The sequence below is a fragment of the Anoplophora glabripennis genome, unplaced genomic scaffold (genome assembly GCF_000390285.2).
Source record: "Anoplophora glabripennis isolate ALB-LARVAE unplaced genomic scaffold, Agla_2.0 scaffold103, whole genome shotgun sequence".
Lineage (NCBI taxonomy): Eukaryota > Metazoa > Arthropoda > Insecta > Coleoptera > Cerambycidae > Anoplophora > Anoplophora glabripennis.
This window is the reverse complement of record NW_019416259.1, coordinates 1025672-1041705: the sequence shown is the minus strand read 5'-3', so window position 1 is coordinate 1041705 and position 16034 is coordinate 1025672. Positions and strand designations below refer to the sequence as shown.

Below are 16034 nucleotides of genomic sequence, written 5' to 3'. Positions count from 1 at the left end.
ATGTGATTAAATTTTCAAGTATCTAAGGGCCTTGGTTTTTGCTGTGCAAAAATTTGAAAATTTGCAAATTTTTTTTCAAAATCTGGATTGCAAAATTATTATGCAAAATCTATCGAACCGATTTTGATGAAATTTGGTGTGATAATTCTACATAACATGAACTTTTCTTGAGCCAAGTATGAAGGTCCTATACCCAATTTAACGACCCCAAAAAAATTCCCTAAAAAGTAATGTTTTTTAACCCCGATTTTGGCGATTTTTTCGATTTTTATAATAATTATTCATTCGATTTGTAACTAGTCATATTTTGTAAAAAATTTAATTACAAACATTTTTTTCCTCTTCCATTTTCGCCTAAAATCAACTCTTGAAAAGATACATAATTAAATAGGAAGAAAAATATGACATTTTTAGAATTTTTGTAACATATTGTGCCGTCAAAACTTAAGCCCAGGTTTTTTTTTATGCGCATAAAAAAATTTTCATTTCTAGTAATATTTTAAAGTCAAAAAGCCAGAAATCTCCGTGGATATACGATTCACCCAAATATGGACTCTTTGAAACAGATACCGTTTGGACTACCTTCAATGGAGTTCAGGTCATTTAGATCATGTTAAATGAAACAGGGCCTAAAACATTACCTTAGGGCACCCCGATACAGCGCGAAACTCATTATCGTCTATTCCAGACGAAGCTGGATTGACGCTCTTACCGGATGCCGAGCTGTCGCCGAAACCCCTCGAAAAACTACCCCCGCCGGCCGCCAGTAAAAAAAAGCTGGTCATCCAGGAGAAGCTGGTGTCGAAGGAGTGTTTCGGCCACATCTGCCGCACCCTGAGCGGCCTCATGAACATGGACACGGTGAAGAAGAAGCTGCAGTACAAGAACATCATCGTGAAGGTGGTGGAGAGGAGGTACGACGAGGCGACCGGCGGGTACACCAAGAAGGTATCGTACAGCGGCGGTCACATGCAGGAGGAGATCGTCGTCAACGATGAGGGCGAGATGCTGGAGAACTGGTCGTTTGTGTTGAACGACAATGTGAAGGCGTCGATACTCGGGTCGCCCGGGGAGGAGGGGGGTGGACAGTAAGTATTTTTTTTTAAGAACGATGAGAAATTTGCAACGTCTTGCGGTAAATTTTCCAGACTGCAGTATTTTTCCTTCCCTAAAGGTACTCGGAGACCACCAACGTGACGGTGGTCATCACGTACGAGAAGAACAACTACCGGGCCATCCGCGTCATCCTCAACCCGACCAACGTGATTCGGTGCGGCGAGTGCGACAAAGAGTTCTCCACCAACCTGCAGCTGAAGGTGCACGCCCTCAACCAGCACTCGAATAGGAACGAGGGGCGACGGGCCAAGACGTGCGAGGTGTGCGGCCTGCAGTTCGTCGAACAGGAAGACCTGCGGGAGCATCGCAACTTGCACGTGGAGGAGGGCAAGCTGTTCCGGTGCCCGGCGGCGAATTGCGGAAAGTTCTTTCTCACCGCGAGGCGGTTGCAGAGGCACGGCATCCTGCACGGCTCGGACCAGAGGCCGTTGGAGTGCTCCATTTGTGCCCGCAGGTGAGCGTAGTGGAGAATTTTGATTTTGGGGTCTTTAAAAGCACATTTTTTTTAAATCCAGAATGGATCAGTCGAAGTGACAAACCGATACATTTTACTTGCCTAGTTTCTCTTCTAGACTTTTATTTTTCTCCCGCAGGTGTTCGAGCGAATCCGGCTTGAAGAGGCACCTGATGACGGCGCACATGAAGGTGAAGCCCTTCAACTGCGACGCTTGCGGGAAAGGTTTCACCAACCCGGGCGACTTGAATTTCCACAAACGCGTCCACGGTCCTTACAAATACTACGAGTGCGACATCTGCAAGAGGACCTTCTCCAGGCACTCGAATCTGCAACGTCACATCGAGATCCACAGGGGCTCCGAGGAGCTTTATCAGTGAGTAGAGAGAGACAAAAATATAAGAGAAAATCGTGCGGGGTGAGCGGTAAGTCGACGTACTGCATTGGGGGCGAAATTTAGTAGTTTTGTCTTTTTCGGGAAACGCGATCTCGTGTGTTGTAGATTCTACAATTGATACAAAAAATAACACTTTTTTGCTAATATTTCTATATTCCTGGTCCAAAATAGTACGACGGTAAACCTCGTACATAAATCAAATAAATTTTACTGCATCTTAATCTAATAATTTTGCGTCTTCTCTCGTGGACATTGTAATGTGCTATTTATTTCGCATAGTGTTCCAAACATATTGGTCACAAACACCTATTTCTGTCTTATTTTATTTAGACCGATCAAAATAACTCATTTAGAGGGAAAAAAAAAAGAAAAATTGTTACCTGGACTTTCATAAGTGGAAAAAAAATAAATGCGTGAGCAGGGGCGGCGGAGGGTTGATTTGGGGGGTTGAAATGTTATGAAAAATTGTATCATTGGGATTTCTGGCGAAAGTTGACGTCAAACAAAAAAGTATCCAATACAAAAGTTGTAGATCATGCAAAAATCTACAATTTTTGTAGAGGCCATTTTTTAACATAACCTCAAAATTTCCGAGAAAAATGCAAAAAACAGTTTTTTTTCTGATTTTTCGTTTTTTATTTCTCATTTCCGCAAAAATAATTTAATTTTGACGAAACTTGGTAAAAGTATACCTTTCTCTGTCGTAAATAACCTTAAATTTTTTTAGATAAAAAAATCAAGAAGTTTCTGAGAGATTAATTGTTTTTGGCCTGAAACACCTTTTTTTCAAAGAAAAATTCTACTTAAAAAAATCATCGTACAGAGTTCTGCCCGTAATAATTTTTTTCGTTTTGACATATACTTTTTGGTGAAATAAAAAAATCTGTAATCACAGTTCAAAAACATGCTCAAAAATGCAAAAAAGTAAAAACTGACTTGCAGCAGTGAATTTTTCAGTAATTGTTAATTTGTTTAAATTTTAAAAAAATCAAAAACTGATTACACCATTCAATTGTATAAAAAATTCATTGTTGCAAGTCATTTTTTATTTTTTTTGCATTTTTGAGCATGTTTTTGAACTGTTATTACAGATTCTTTTATTTCACCATAAAGTATATTGTCAAAACGAAAAAAATTATTATCGGCAGAACTCTGTACGATGATTTTTTAAGTAGAATTTTTCTTTGAAAAAAAAGTGATTCAGGCCGAAAAAAATGAATATCTCAGAAACTTCATGATTTTTTTTTCTACAAAAATTTGAGGTTATTTAAAACAGAGAAAGGTATACATTCACCAAGTTTCGTCAAAATTAAATTATTTTTGCGGAAATCAGAAATAAAAAACGAAAAATCAGAAAAAAATCCGTTTTTGGCATTTTTCTCGGGAATTTTTAGGTTATGTTAAAAGGTGACTTCTACGAAAGTTGTAGATTTTTGCATGGTCTACAACTTTTGTATTGGATACTTTTTGGTTTGACGTGAACTTTCGCCAGAAATCCCAATGATACAATTTTTCATAACTTTTCAACCCCCCAAATCAAATCTCCGCTGCCCCTGCTCACGCATTATTTTTTTTCTTAGGTTTATCCATTTCCACTTATAAAAGTCCAGGTAACAATTCTTTTTTTCTCCAAGTGTAATTTGGTTGGACTAATTGTGCAAAAAAGAAATACAACTAAGATTGCACAGTTTGTCTTCTCGAAATGCTGCGGTCTCTCATTGTCCAGCTGAGGCATGTCAGTGCATGTCATAAGCGTACAAGTGAACATGACGTGTTATTATTTTTTACATTTTTATTTATTCCAATAAGTGTTGTTTAAAATTGAATCATTTGTGGCTGGACAAGAAATTTTTACACATTTATTTCTATTCATATGAAATTATTGATTTTTTTATTTTTAAAAATGAAAACATCAAATCTAGCAAGGTTTACATAACACGTTTTATCGTAAGTTTGATTGCAGACTATCTCGTATCCTGCCCCAAGGGAATACTTTGACTTACCACTCTTCCCATTAAAATTTCGTAATTATACGTTTTTTTCCGCAGGTGCACTATATGCGGCTGTTCGTACCATTACATGTCTTCCCTGACGAGGCACGTAGTACAGAACCACATCAAACGATCCGATGGGGAAACGCCGCCCGTGTTGGTCGATAACGACGAAGCGGCTTAAATAGTTCAGCTTCTTTCTTTTTTTGTTGTCTTTTTGTATCTTGTTTAATAAATATTTTTCCAAGTTGGCCAAAAAAGGACGTTGACGATTAATACTTTTACGTCATTGTGCGCTGCGGAAGATAAAGTGTCTTCGTTGCGAGAATACGAGAAAACTGTCGCAAGGGCACCGTTAACTATAAGATCGTGAAAAAGCCACAAAGGAGCTGACCAGTAAGTATTTGTTTATTTCAAAGTTTTAACGGGGGGATATTCAAATCGAAACTAAACCTATTTTATTAAAAATAATTTCTAGTTGCTGCACGTTTTGTTGTTCACTTCAAATTCATTTTTTTCGATATTCACGTTAAATAAACATTAAAGAATTGTATCGGCAAAAAATAATTCTCCTGATCTTTTCCACTATCGCACTTTATTTATTACTAAACACAATTTACTCAGAAACACAATACCTAAAAGTTTGTCACTGTCTTTTCGGGGGCACCCAAGCTTCTATTTTTGGTCTGGTGGTGCTGTAAGGCATGAACTGACCAGGGGTGCCGCTTAAGTTCTCCGTGTGGTCCATCATCCACTTGTATTTGGGCCTGGACGGGTCTTTGTCCGGAGTCAAATCCGTTTTGTAATGTAACCAGCCGAACCACTCGGCAGGGACTTGACTTCCGTCATATTCCAGACCTAATAACGCGATGATAATTATATCTGCAGGAGTATTCTGTGATATTTACCGTAATACGGAGCATATTCCACCCAGCGGTTCCTGCCGTAGAAGTACATAGGGTTTTCGTAGTACTTATTCCCGTATTTGTCAGTACCCACCAGTTTTCCAGGTCTCAGGGAATCCATCCTGATAAATAAGAATTTGTTAAATGTACAAATTGGAATATTTAGGTTAGGTTACATAACAAACAGAAAATTACCTGTATAACTTGTATAGTGAGGCTTTGATTCCGCCAGCCTCTTTAATTGTATTCAGGAACGTGAAGATCCTATCGAGACCAAAATATTTGGCCATTTTTGCGAATTTAAATAGCCCTTTCTCCTGTGTTTGACAGTTAACAACTTGAAATAGTTCAAGTTTTCATTTTTATCAAAACTACGCTCTTCTTCTTCTTGATATTTTGCTGCTGGTTTACTTTGGGGTAATTATAGGTTTTAAATTAAAAAAAATACATTCAGATCTTATATTTGTTAAGCTTTGAATAACATACTGTTTAATTGTTAAATAGGTAATTATTTTGAAAAATGTGTTACATAACAAGTACAAGTGCACTAAAATTTTAGGAAGAAGAATACTTACCGCTTCGAGTTGTCAAATATCAAAATGTCCGTTCGTTGTGGAATTTGAATGTTGTGATTGTAAAACTGCTAAACAGTGTTAAAAATTGCATCATTTGGTAAGTAATTCTTTAATGTAATATTAATTTATATATTCCGTTTATTTTCTGTATATGTTGTGGAGTTTAAATCGTAAATACGGATCACTAATTGCAAATATATTTTCTTCATTTTTGAACCAATTTTGTAAGTTAACGTCAAAGAAACGACATTGTAGAAGCTGGTCACACTTTATTTCCACAATTCATTAACAAATATTCGTAAATAATATAAAAATTTGAGGAGACTTAATCTATGTTAGGAAAATTTGTATATGTACAGAATCAATTTTAGAGCCTCGATTAAATCATATTTTATACACTAGGATTAACACCTATAAGAACACAGACTTTCCCATTAACTGTTTAGTTGAAACCAAAATTCATATATAAAATCTGTTTTAATACATAATTTGATAAGTATTTCAATCTGTATAAGTACATGCCTGAAACCTAAAATAGTTTAAATACTATGGTAAAATCTTAGTCGTAATACATTGTTGAAGAAAACACTTGACGGTTAATGCAACATTGAAAACTATCGTACGCATACAGGGTCATTCACATTGCATGTAAAAAGAAACGAAGGAAGATGGAGTATTAAAAATATTGCATGTTCGCCTTATGAGCTTGTATCCAATTAATGGTGTAGATACAATACACAATATTTTAAAGTTACAGATCATGCAATATTGTTGATGTTCAGTCTCCCTCTAAAATTGTTTACACACGCTATGAACCACCCTGTATATCATTAAATAGCCTGTCGGTTCATCTAGAAAATGAAATAAATTTGTTCTTAGTGTTGCCACTTTCCCATTAGAATGTATTGCTTTAAATCGCACAAAATCCACGTAACATTATGCATATTTAAGAAATGCACACGCGTTTCCACTCAAAATCAAACCTCAAGTGTTTTTAGAGAAGTTTCTGTAAATCTCTGAACATCGGGGGTGCAATTAGCCTAATTCCGACAGAACGGAATCCAAATCCTCCTGTAAGCTGGCTGTCAGCTCTTTCTGCTTGTTCAGGTCGTCTTGTAACCTTTCCGCATTCGTCTTAAGCAGGAAGTTGCCCTTCTTCAAGGCGTTCAGTATGTTCTCGTGCCTCTTCACTCTGGCGGTGATATTGGTTTTCTTCTTTTCTACTGGAGCATCTTCATCTTCGCTCTGGCTCCTCTCCGAATCGCTTTCATCTGATTCGCTTTCGCTCTCCTCTTCGCTGGATTCTTCCTCTTCCTCCTCGGACTCTTCGTCTTCCGGTTCCTTCTCTTCCTCGTCCTCCTCTTCTTCCTCGTCCATGTCTTTCATCAAGGCCTCCATCTTGTCAACCTAGAGCATAGATATTTAGCGAATCAGTTCTGATAAATTCAGTGGCAACGTTTACCTCTTTCTTCAGTTGCTTGTACCTCTTCTTTTCCTCCTTGATGGCCGTCTGGTGCTTTTTTATGATCTCCCTGAGGGCTATGCGTTCCTTCCTTGCGTTGTCCTCCTTGTTCTTGAAGCTCTGCAGCTTCTTGGTCAGCGTCTTCAGTTCCTTCTGAGCCCTCTTCTCGCGTTTCTCTTCTGTGTCTTCCCCGTCGCTCTCTTCAGCCGTCTCTTCGTCCTCCAGGTCTTCGTCGCTCTCCTCCTTGGCGGTGCTGTGTTTGCGGTCGGACAACGACAGGCGTTTGCCTGAAAAGTGGCAGATTATCGTTTAGTCGGGGGATGTTCTTGTCGAATTTAGACTGCGTACGTCTAAGAGAGTTGTGTTAAGTTGTGAACACGGAGCTAATAGCAGAAAACAGAGCATGGAAGAGTGGAAAATCGTAGTGGACACCCCCAGATGTGAAGCAAAGTAATATAGAAGTGATTTCTCTTGTTTATGCCAAACGTAGGGTGGCCAGAAACTATGAACAAAAGATTTTTACCAAAGAAAATGTCTTGCCACTAAATCTTCTGCCTGTAGTTTTTGAACACCCTTTATAAATCGGTTTCCAGTCGACTTCTTGGGGGAGGGGGTCCACTAGGATCGTCTGTTTATCGACATGTCGTCAACACAGATCGGGTGAACCTCGGATTATCACAACAACCCAAAACATACGGTTACGGTGTTTAAAGAAAAAAAAATTAATCATCGGACATAGTTAACATCGCCTTGGTGATTAAATACATAATACAGAAACAGCTCTTACTCGCCTGTCATCGACCTGGAAATTTCGTCATTTTGTAGCCAATTTTCACCGGCTGTAAGTTATCCAATCGAATTGGTCATCAGGTGGTTGTATAATGTGTTTGTGGATGTCTTTGCCAAGGCAAAACGTCCGATTCACATCCGTGGATCGGACGTTTCCCTTGCAGAGACTTGGTGACAGCGCAGTTTCGATCTAGTGCTATTTTAATTTAAATATATCTGGCATTTATAGTGATTCAAATTCAGGGAAAAACAGAGCATGATAAATGTTGCTAGTTTGTCTTACAAATCCATGTCAAATTAATAACAGTTCAGAAATTACAGGGTGAAGAAAAAAGCAAATTATTCTTCAGCTAAAAATTTATCTCCATCAAAATCTTTTTAGTCGTAGAAGGTTTAATTTTATGTTCGAAATATGCCATTAATACCGCTTTGGACATTTTTTGAATTTTCATCGAATTACATCACCCTTTGAATTCGTTGTAGGCAATCTCCTACTGTCTCCACGATTTTTAGGGGATTGATTGTGAAACAGCACTTTGTGCCGCTTCCAGTACTTTCCCTGGTAAACGCTTGTCTTCGCTTTCGGAGCTCATTTTGAATTAAACACTTAGAATGTGAATTACAATATATAATTCTGACACTACTTTTTCAAACAACTAATTTTTATTGTCTATTACAAATTAAAAATATATTGAACTATACAGGGTGTTCCACTTTTCCTGGCCAGACACCAACATTGGTTTTTTAAATGGAAACACACATTTTTTATATTTTTTTCGGATTCTACATAAAAAATAAAGGGTACTTTGTGTAGAATAGTTCTATTCAAATATTAGGCCAGGCGGTATCTGTTTTGGTTTGGGTGAATCGTATATCCACGGAGATTTTTGTCTTTTTGGCTTTCAAATGTCACTAGAAATGAAAATTTTTCTATGCGCATAAAAAAAACGTGGGCTTAACTTTTGACGGCACAATATGTTAAAAAAATTGGAAAAATTTCATATTTTTCTTCCTATTTAATTATGTATCTTTTTAAGAGTTGATTTTAGGCGAAAATGGAAGAGGAAAAAAATGTTTGTAATTAAATTTTTTACAATACATGACTGGTTACAAATCGAATGAATCATGATTATTATGGTAAAAATCGAAAAAATCACAAAAATGGGGTTAAAAAACAAAACTTTTTAGGGAATTTTTTTGGTATATTTAAATTGGGTGTAGGACCTTTATACTTGGCTCAAGAAAACTTCATGTTATGTAGAATCATCACACCAAATTTCATCAAAATCGGTTCGATAGATTTTGCATAATAATTTTGCAATCCAGATTAAAAAAAAAAATTGCAAATTTTCAAAATTTTGCACAGCAAAAACCAAGGCCCTTAGATACTTGAAAATTTAATCACACATAGAAAGGCTCTCAGGCTTTCAAACTTTTTTTGAAAAATTCGAATCCGTCAATTAGGAGAGCTCTGGCGCTTGTTTAAACATTGGTCGAATTTTTATACTTATAAACAATTAGAACTTTGTGAATATTCAATCAAATCAAATTTTTTAAAGCAGGTTTTAAAAGTTCTTGGAAAGACGCTTCTTTTAAAAAAAAACAGATCGATTTTTTTTTAACATATTGTGCCGCCAAAAGTTAAGCCCACGTTTTTTTTTATGCGCATAGAAAAATTTTCATTTCTAGTGATATTTGAAAGCCAAAAAGCCAAAAATCTCCGTGGATATACGATTCAACCAAATATGGCTTTTTGAAACAGATACCGTCTGGACTATATTCAGTTTTTGAGATATCTCGCTTGAAAGGTTTTTCTAGTTGATATTGGCTGCTTACATTTTCTGATACTGACAGGTTATACTAATAGCTACTAAGCCCATTTTTTTATCAGATGTTTAGTAAGGATGACTCTTCCGAATCATGCTCCAAAAACTGGCCTGTGTTGTACAGGGTGACCAAAATATCATGTCAAAATTGCCAATTGAAAAATTGGAAAATCTCGAATTTTTTAAATGCAACACCCTGTATATTTTCATACCATGAGATGCAGAATTAAATTCTCTACAACTTTGCTATACCCGCTCCTATACCAAAATTCATTAGTTTTTCATGAAATCTCATTTCTATGAAAAAATGTGAAGTTTACAAATAGCTTATATGTAAAATAACGTAGTAGGCTCCTGTCAAATGATAATCTGGAAAATTTTCGATTCACATAAGGTTTAATAGAAAAGCGACAGTAATAATAATAATGAATTACTCTAAAGAAGAATTAGTAAATAAATAATACAATAATTAATAAAACTCATGGTAACTGTTTATCGACAAGTGTTTTGCTATAAATTTTTCTCCTGAACAGACAGAAAAATTAATGAGAATGCTCTATCTTTCCCTATTTTTTTTTACATTTGCTGCAAATTGAATAATAGCCGTCGAAACAAAACTGTCGCCGTCAACGAAATATATTTTTCATCCGCATGGGTACCCACCTTGTCCTGCCTCTTGCAATCTCTTCTCCAACAGCTGATTCTGTTTCCTCATCTCCTCTAGCTGGGACTTGGTGGAGTCTAGTTCTTCCGCCGCTTGGGTATACTTCTTCTCCAAGTCTTGCGATGTTTTCCTAGCCCCTTCGACTTCAGTCTTAAGGGATTTGATGATCTGAAAACATTATTCGTTACCGAAACCGAGTAGGTATCGCCGATTTTCGTGTACCTTCTCGTCGGCTGCATTGTTACCGCCTCCAGAGTTTCCTGCCTCCTTATTTTTACTCTTCTCCTTCTCCAGCTCGGCCTCCAGGTTCTGTAGCCTGGCCAGCAGTCTTTTGTTTTCTCTTTCCTGGGCCTCCTTGTTCCTCAACTCCAAGGCCAGCATCTGCTTCGTGCTCTGCAGGTCGTCTCGGACCTTGTCGATGTCGTCCATCTCGTCTATCTCGTCGGCTATCTCCTCCTGACGGCATGTATGAGAGGGATTTTAATAATTGGGACGGTGGGGTATCGCATACGTCACGTTTTCTCGGCCCGGGAGGGCATATTCTAGCACAGCCGTTACCACCTAGGATATAAAGCCATAGCGCTTGCTTAGCGACGTCACTATATCTATTTTATTTCACAGAATTTTTAATGTTTTATTGTTGTTGCGGCCTTTTCGAGCTAGGTGGTAATGGCTTAATGTAGCCCGCCCACGACCGGGTAAACGTGAGTAAGACCGTCGTGTGAAAACTGACCACACTTACTGGAGGAATGCTCGCCATGGACATAGACTTCTGTATCTGCTCCTCGATCGTCATCTGTCTCCTGAACTTCCTCAGGCCGTCTAGGTTGGGTTTGCTTCTGTCGTTCGTCTTGACCCTTTTCAGCTTGATGCCACCTTCGATCTGAAAGGCGACGGTGTCATTAATTCTCTGTTTGCGGGGCAGAAAGTGACAGTTACCTGTTTTAGTAGTTCGTTGTGGACGTTGGGTTCTTCGCTCTTGTAGAGGAAGTGCTCGTCGGGGGCCTTCGCCTCGGGTAGTAGGGGTTGTGATCTGTCGTTGCACACGACATGCTTGAGCTTCTTCTTCGACTCGATCTCCTGCAGCAGGTTGTTCCAGTCCGGCCTGTTTTTGGGTCTGGACCTGTAAGAAACGTGTTAGATTTCTAAGGTCCATCGTCTTTGTTTTGCTTCGTACTTCTTACACACCTGATCTGAACCTTTTAGAATTATTGCGGGAGGGGGAATTGCACAAAACTTGAAGTCATTTCTCGGGTAAAAATATGCAAACTTTATAGGCCTTCAAGTTTTTTTAATGTTTTAAAAACATGTAATGATAGAGAGAGAAAATTTAGACCAAATAAATCAGACAAAACTTCTTTTATCTGTTTAAAGTTTGTGCACTTTTTTGGAGGGCATTCAATATTCGACCTAACCTGAGCTTATCGAGCTTGGCCTTCTGTGTGTCGTTAAGTAGTTTCTTGGGCAACTCCCCGGGCATCGTCGGGGGAGGGGGAGGCATGCCTGGCTGTGGTGGGGGTGCCGGGATGTTTGACTGAGACAGTCTTCTCATGGAGGCCTCCCTCACCAGGGCATTCCTCTTGGTCGGTACCTCCTAGACAGAAATCGAGTTTTTTTTTAGTATTTCTCACCATGATTAAATCTGCAGATGCCTGTAATTTGGTAACACATAAGAATTGTATTAGGTAAGGGTTGAGGTATCTTTTTTTATTCGAGTTATGTAGATATGAGTGTTGTGGTTGACTGACGGACCTTCACAATAGTACTTTGAAAGTACTAGGTCAATAGTATTGGGTTCTGGAAAGTCAGGTGGCCACTTGGAGCGGTTAGGGCTGGTTTTACCTTTCTAAATATGGTCCATTCGTGTAAATGCAACAATTTATTTAAAAAAATGCAACTAACTGGTCCTATGAACTTACACCAAGTACTAAGGAGTTTTTAATAGACTTTGGCAGTGAGGGTGTGTGTGATAAATATAGAAGGACACCCATTGGCTGGTCGCTTCAGTTTTAATTGAATGGATGTTGATTTATTGGATAATGAAACTGAGGAATCGTTAAGTAGCCTTCGTTCAATCGGTGTTTGGAGGAGTTTATTAATAACGTTGTAGACATGTGGAGTGGTTTTTCGTGTCAGAGGAATATGTAGTGCCTTGAAGTTGTTTGTAATTCGAGATATGTATAATGTGTCCTACGATCGTGTCCTGAAGGTAGAGAAAAACTTTTTTATTTGTAAATTAATAATAAAATGTCATTCTTACATTGTTTTAAAAAAAATCCTACTTGTCTTGAAACTTAAAAATGTTTACATTTCCTCATAAATTCGTAAATAGAAAAGTTTTTCTTCGGGACACGCTCTAGATTAAGGACTACATTTTTTTGTACCAGGAAAATATCCTTGGAATACTTGAGGAGAATGTACGAATATATGTATACAAAAGACACAGAACAGTTTGGTTAGAGACGAGAGTTGTTTTTTTTTTTTTGAATACTTAGAAGAAGGAATCTATATTTGAGAGACAGATACACTTGGTGCAATATGTCAGTGTTCTGACGCATACATACAGACACAGTACATACCCAAGAATTCGAAAGTTCAGCCCAAAAGTTCTGGAAAAGATTTTTGACAGTGAATATTTTTTTCTTTCCGATATTCTCAAAACAAAAAGTCTTGAGGCGACCTGATACGCACCCTATCGATATCGATGTCATCCACCTCTTCTTCTTCTTCTGAGGACGAGTAGCTGTCGTCTTTGACCACCGATGGTCTGTTCTTGAGCACCCTCTCGGACACCTTCTGTAGCTGGGGCAGGTTGTGGATCTTGTGGTCCTTCTTGGGGGGCGTCTTCTCCCTCTGTGGGACCGGCTTGAGCGCCGGCTTCTTGAAGAAGCTCTCCTTGCTGCCATTCTCCTGCGGCTCCTTGGCCTCTATCTTGGTCTTCCTCAGCTGTACGCTGGCTAAAAAGATGGTTCGGTTTACGGGAAGTTTGTGCAATGCGGCATAGCCTTTCGGTTGTCGTAGTGAAAGGGATTTTGTTAGGCATACCGGGAATTTTCAGGCTTTGGAGGACTTGGAATGTTGTCGCGTCTGTAAAGCTTTTAAAACGTGTGCCCTAAGATGTTTATACAGGGTAATAAAAGTTCTATCATACCAAATTTCATTTAAATTGGAAAAAGAGTTGTAAAGGCATTTGGAAAAAGATATATTTTTTTTGTTGACGAAGCAACTTAATGTTGCAACTATATTTTAGAAAATCACCCTGTATTTTAGACTTCTTGAGAGTTTATAGTGTTACCAATTCGTTTTAAAAGCTTTAGAGGCGTTGAAACGTAAATAATAAGAACGGAGATTATTTACAGAAAGCAGACTTTTTATTATTTTTTTTATTAATATTTTATAGTGTAAGTCGAGAATAATATTTAGTTCCGTTTTCTGTAAACAGAAATAATCAGTGACACGTTATCCATGGGGCAAAATTAGCGTGCTTTCTAAATAAATTTTTAAATAGTTAAATTTTCCTGGGCATCAGAAAATCGGGTGCAAGGGATTCAAATTTTTCACTATAACAAGCGATTTTTTGCCACGAGGAAATGTTTAAAAAAAAATCATGACAAACCTTTTTGATTTCGAGACTGAAGCAGATTTCAAAAATGAATTTAGGAAGATCGAAATTCAAAATTGACCGGTTACAACACGCCACTGCAAATAGTAGTGTAAATGGGTAGTGTTATATTTGTGTGTAGGGTTGTTGAAGAATTGATTATAATTTCAGTAGTCACAGATCACTTCAACATTAGTTAAAAAGCCAATTTGTCAAATAAACAGTCCTGGGTTAGTTACTTAGCCAATTTTTCTTTTTTTTTTCTTTCGGAAATAGTTTTTGATTAGTATTTTTATCGTTGTTAGAGAGAATTTTTTGAAAGAAAAACATGAAATTTGGCACTGGTAAAATCAAGCTTCTCAAATGTTTTGTATAGACAAACTGAAATAGTGATTGGGTAAATCTTGATTTTGCCACGGTTGCCAACATTTCCATTCAATGCAGCAAGCCGTATTTCATTCCATATCTTTATGCGCTGTTGAAAATCGTTACCTAATATTTTATTCTTTTTTTCCTTTTCTCCATTTTCCTGCGGCTCTTTTGTTTTTACGTTGGTCTTTCTTAATTGTACCTCGGCTGTAAGTTTCCACAGAAGTGTTTGTTAGAAGAAATTTCGAATTCGGTTCATTATCAGTTTTGTTGTGATGTGTATATGTAGTATTTTTTTAATGGGAGATCGACTGCCAAGAAACATTTGCAGAAAAATGAAAGGCAATTTTCGCGGAACTTACTATTAATTTTTATTTTTGTAAATATCAAAAAGCAACCGTAATCACATAACGATACTTTAATACGATTACTATACTTCTACAGGGTGTTGTTTGGTCAAGATTAACACAAAAAATTCAAATGAACTAAAATATAACAGATTGAAAAAGTGGATTGCAAAGACAGAACTAACTTTTTATGAATTGCTTTTATTAAAAAAAACGTTGTGTTCTGGGGAAAGCAAATGGTAATTAAAAAAATTATTAGTCTTGAAAAATTTTGTCAAAAACACGGTTTTTGAGAGAAAAATTAAAAGTACTCCATTATGTAACAATTATTATTACCAAAAATAATATATTAAGGCAGGTATTTTATAGGCATGAAATTGCACTTTTAGTATATTTTTCAATCCTTGACTTTATGTTTCGTCCAATCGGATTAGACTTTTTTCGAGAACTAATTAAAAGAAGGTGTATTATTAATCAGAAATTTTCGGAGAGTTATATTAGGGCAATAGTTTGAGACCAGTTGCCGGTTTCGGAGCATTGTTTAAATAATCAAAGAAAACTCGGAAAACCGGTTTTTTTGTGTTCAACTTTTGAACCGTTGATGCTACTGAAAAAAAGTTTAATACTTTTTTATAGATATTAAAAATACCTACAAAATGACATGCGCTAGATCAAAATTTGTTAATTAGTTTTCTTACAAACTCAAAAAAACATCCAATTTTAGCGTTCTTTTTCAATTTTTTTAACTCAATTAGTTTTGCTTCTAAAAAATCGTACTATAACTTCTTTTGAAGATCATTGTATACTTAATAAGTGGTATAAATTTTGGCTCAAAATATTTATTAGTTTTTGTTAAGCGCTATTTATTAGGTATGTAAAAAAGGCCTTGACAAATTCAAATTTCCTTATCTTTGAGATGTCGTAGAGACTTATTCGATGGCTTATTTTATTCGTGAAGAGTTGTACAACAACGTACAATAAAGGAAAAGTTGATTATTGAAGTAACTACTATGATCATTTTGATAGTATCCAAACTAGAGAAATATAACATCTTTAATTTTTCGTTGTGAAGGATCACAGAAAACATAGTCATCCATGTAAACATCGGAAAATGTACTTATCCTGTCTTGTCAAGAATTTTATACTTATAAAGTACTTAATAATTGTTAATAGTTTCTAAAAAGCATACTGTATAATAATTTTTTTCGAAAATCGCTATTTTGTTCGATATTTATTGTAAGATTGTCTAGAGGAACATAATACAAGACATCTCTCAGAAACTTTTATTAGCTAACTTTTCTATTTAAACAAATAAGTGAGGGAAACAGTTTTTTCACTTTGCAGGGAAAACCATCAATTTTAGCGAAAAGTGACTCCCAGACAGCTTATAGGGAGTAAAATTATCTACAAAATGAGACTGGTTAAATTAAAATCGGTTAATAAACAAAAAAGTTATTGCAAAAAAACAAAAAAAAAGTGCCCATTTTTTAATTTGTTTATAACTATCGCATTTATTGTTAAAATTTTATAAAACCTAT

General features: G+C 36.7%; 4 protein-coding genes across 9 annotated transcripts in view; 2 read left to right on the top strand and 2 right to left on the bottom strand.

The window, feature by feature from the left end:
• The window catches only part of LOC108903309, a 9219-nt gene extending 4993 nt beyond the window's left edge, over positions 1-4226 (top strand). Inside the window, exons 6-9 of the mRNA XM_018705437.1 lie at positions 689-1088; positions 1175-1570; positions 1710-1946; positions 4016-4226. Coding sequence (XP_018560953.1) covers positions 689-1088; positions 1175-1570; positions 1710-1946; positions 4016-4142 — 1160 coding nt within the window. The 3' untranslated portion in view covers positions 4143-4226. The remainder of the gene's footprint in view (positions 1-688; positions 1089-1174; positions 1571-1709; positions 1947-4015) is intronic.
• Positions 4227-4533: 307 nt separating this feature from the next.
• Positions 4534-5224, bottom strand: LOC108903320 (probable NADH dehydrogenase [ubiquinone] 1 alpha subcomplex subunit 12). The gene is made up of 3 exons (XM_018705450.1): positions 5059-5224; positions 4867-4985; positions 4534-4816 (listed from the first exon to the last, which is right to left on the bottom strand). The coding sequence occupies exons 1-3, from the start codon at positions 5151-5153 to the stop codon at positions 4605-4607; spliced, it is 426 nt and encodes a 141-aa protein (XP_018560966.1). The 5' UTR covers positions 5154-5224; the 3' UTR covers positions 4534-4604.
• A 233-nt stretch (positions 5225-5457) lies between these two features.
• The window catches only part of LOC108903327 (trichoplein keratin filament-binding protein), a 62605-nt gene continuing 52028 nt past the window's right edge, over positions 5458-16034 (top strand). Inside the window, exon 1 of the mRNA XM_018705461.1 lies at positions 5458-5535. The gene's annotated coding sequence lies outside the window, so the exon portion shown is untranslated. The remainder of the gene's footprint in view (positions 5536-16034) is intronic.
• Positions 5691-16034, bottom strand: part of LOC108903325 (glutamic acid-rich protein) — a 35877-nt gene continuing 25533 nt past the window's right edge. For 3 of the 6 annotated variants that reach the window (XM_018705454.2, XM_018705456.2, XM_018705457.2), the window contains 10 exons: positions 14273-14356; positions 12871-13136; positions 11595-11773; positions 11119-11302; positions 10913-11062; positions 10402-10635; positions 10179-10347; positions 7692-7739; positions 6901-7187; positions 5691-6845 (listed from right to left, as the gene is read on the bottom strand). In XM_018705454.2, the coding sequence (XP_018560970.1) occupies positions 6474-6845; positions 6901-7187; positions 7692-7739; positions 10179-10347; positions 10402-10635; positions 10913-11062; positions 11119-11302; positions 11595-11773; positions 12871-13136; positions 14273-14356 (1973 nt within the window). In that variant the 3' untranslated portion in view covers positions 5691-6473. The remainder of the gene's footprint in view (positions 6846-6900; positions 7188-7691; positions 7740-10178; positions 10348-10401; positions 10636-10912; positions 11063-11118; positions 11303-11594; positions 11774-12870; positions 13137-14272; positions 14357-16034) is intronic. The other 3 variants (XM_018705459.2, XM_018705458.2, XM_018705460.2) reach the window with 3 other exon arrangements.

What these genes read in the sequence shown, in the direction of transcription:
- LOC108903320 (XM_018705450.1), bottom strand. Translation starts at nt 5,153, where the DNA reads ATGGCCAAATATTTTGGTCTCGATAGGATCTTCACGTTCCTGAATACA. An exon ending in TCACTATACAAGTTATACAG is followed by an intron (nt 4,986 to 5,058) that starts GTAATTTTCTGT and finishes CTTATTTATCAG; the next exon opens with GATGGATTCCCTGAGACCTG. An exon ending in GGAATATGCTCCGTATTACG is followed by an intron (nt 4,817 to 4,866) that starts GTAAATATCACA and finishes TCGCGTTATTAG; the next exon opens with GTCTGGAATATGACGGAAGT.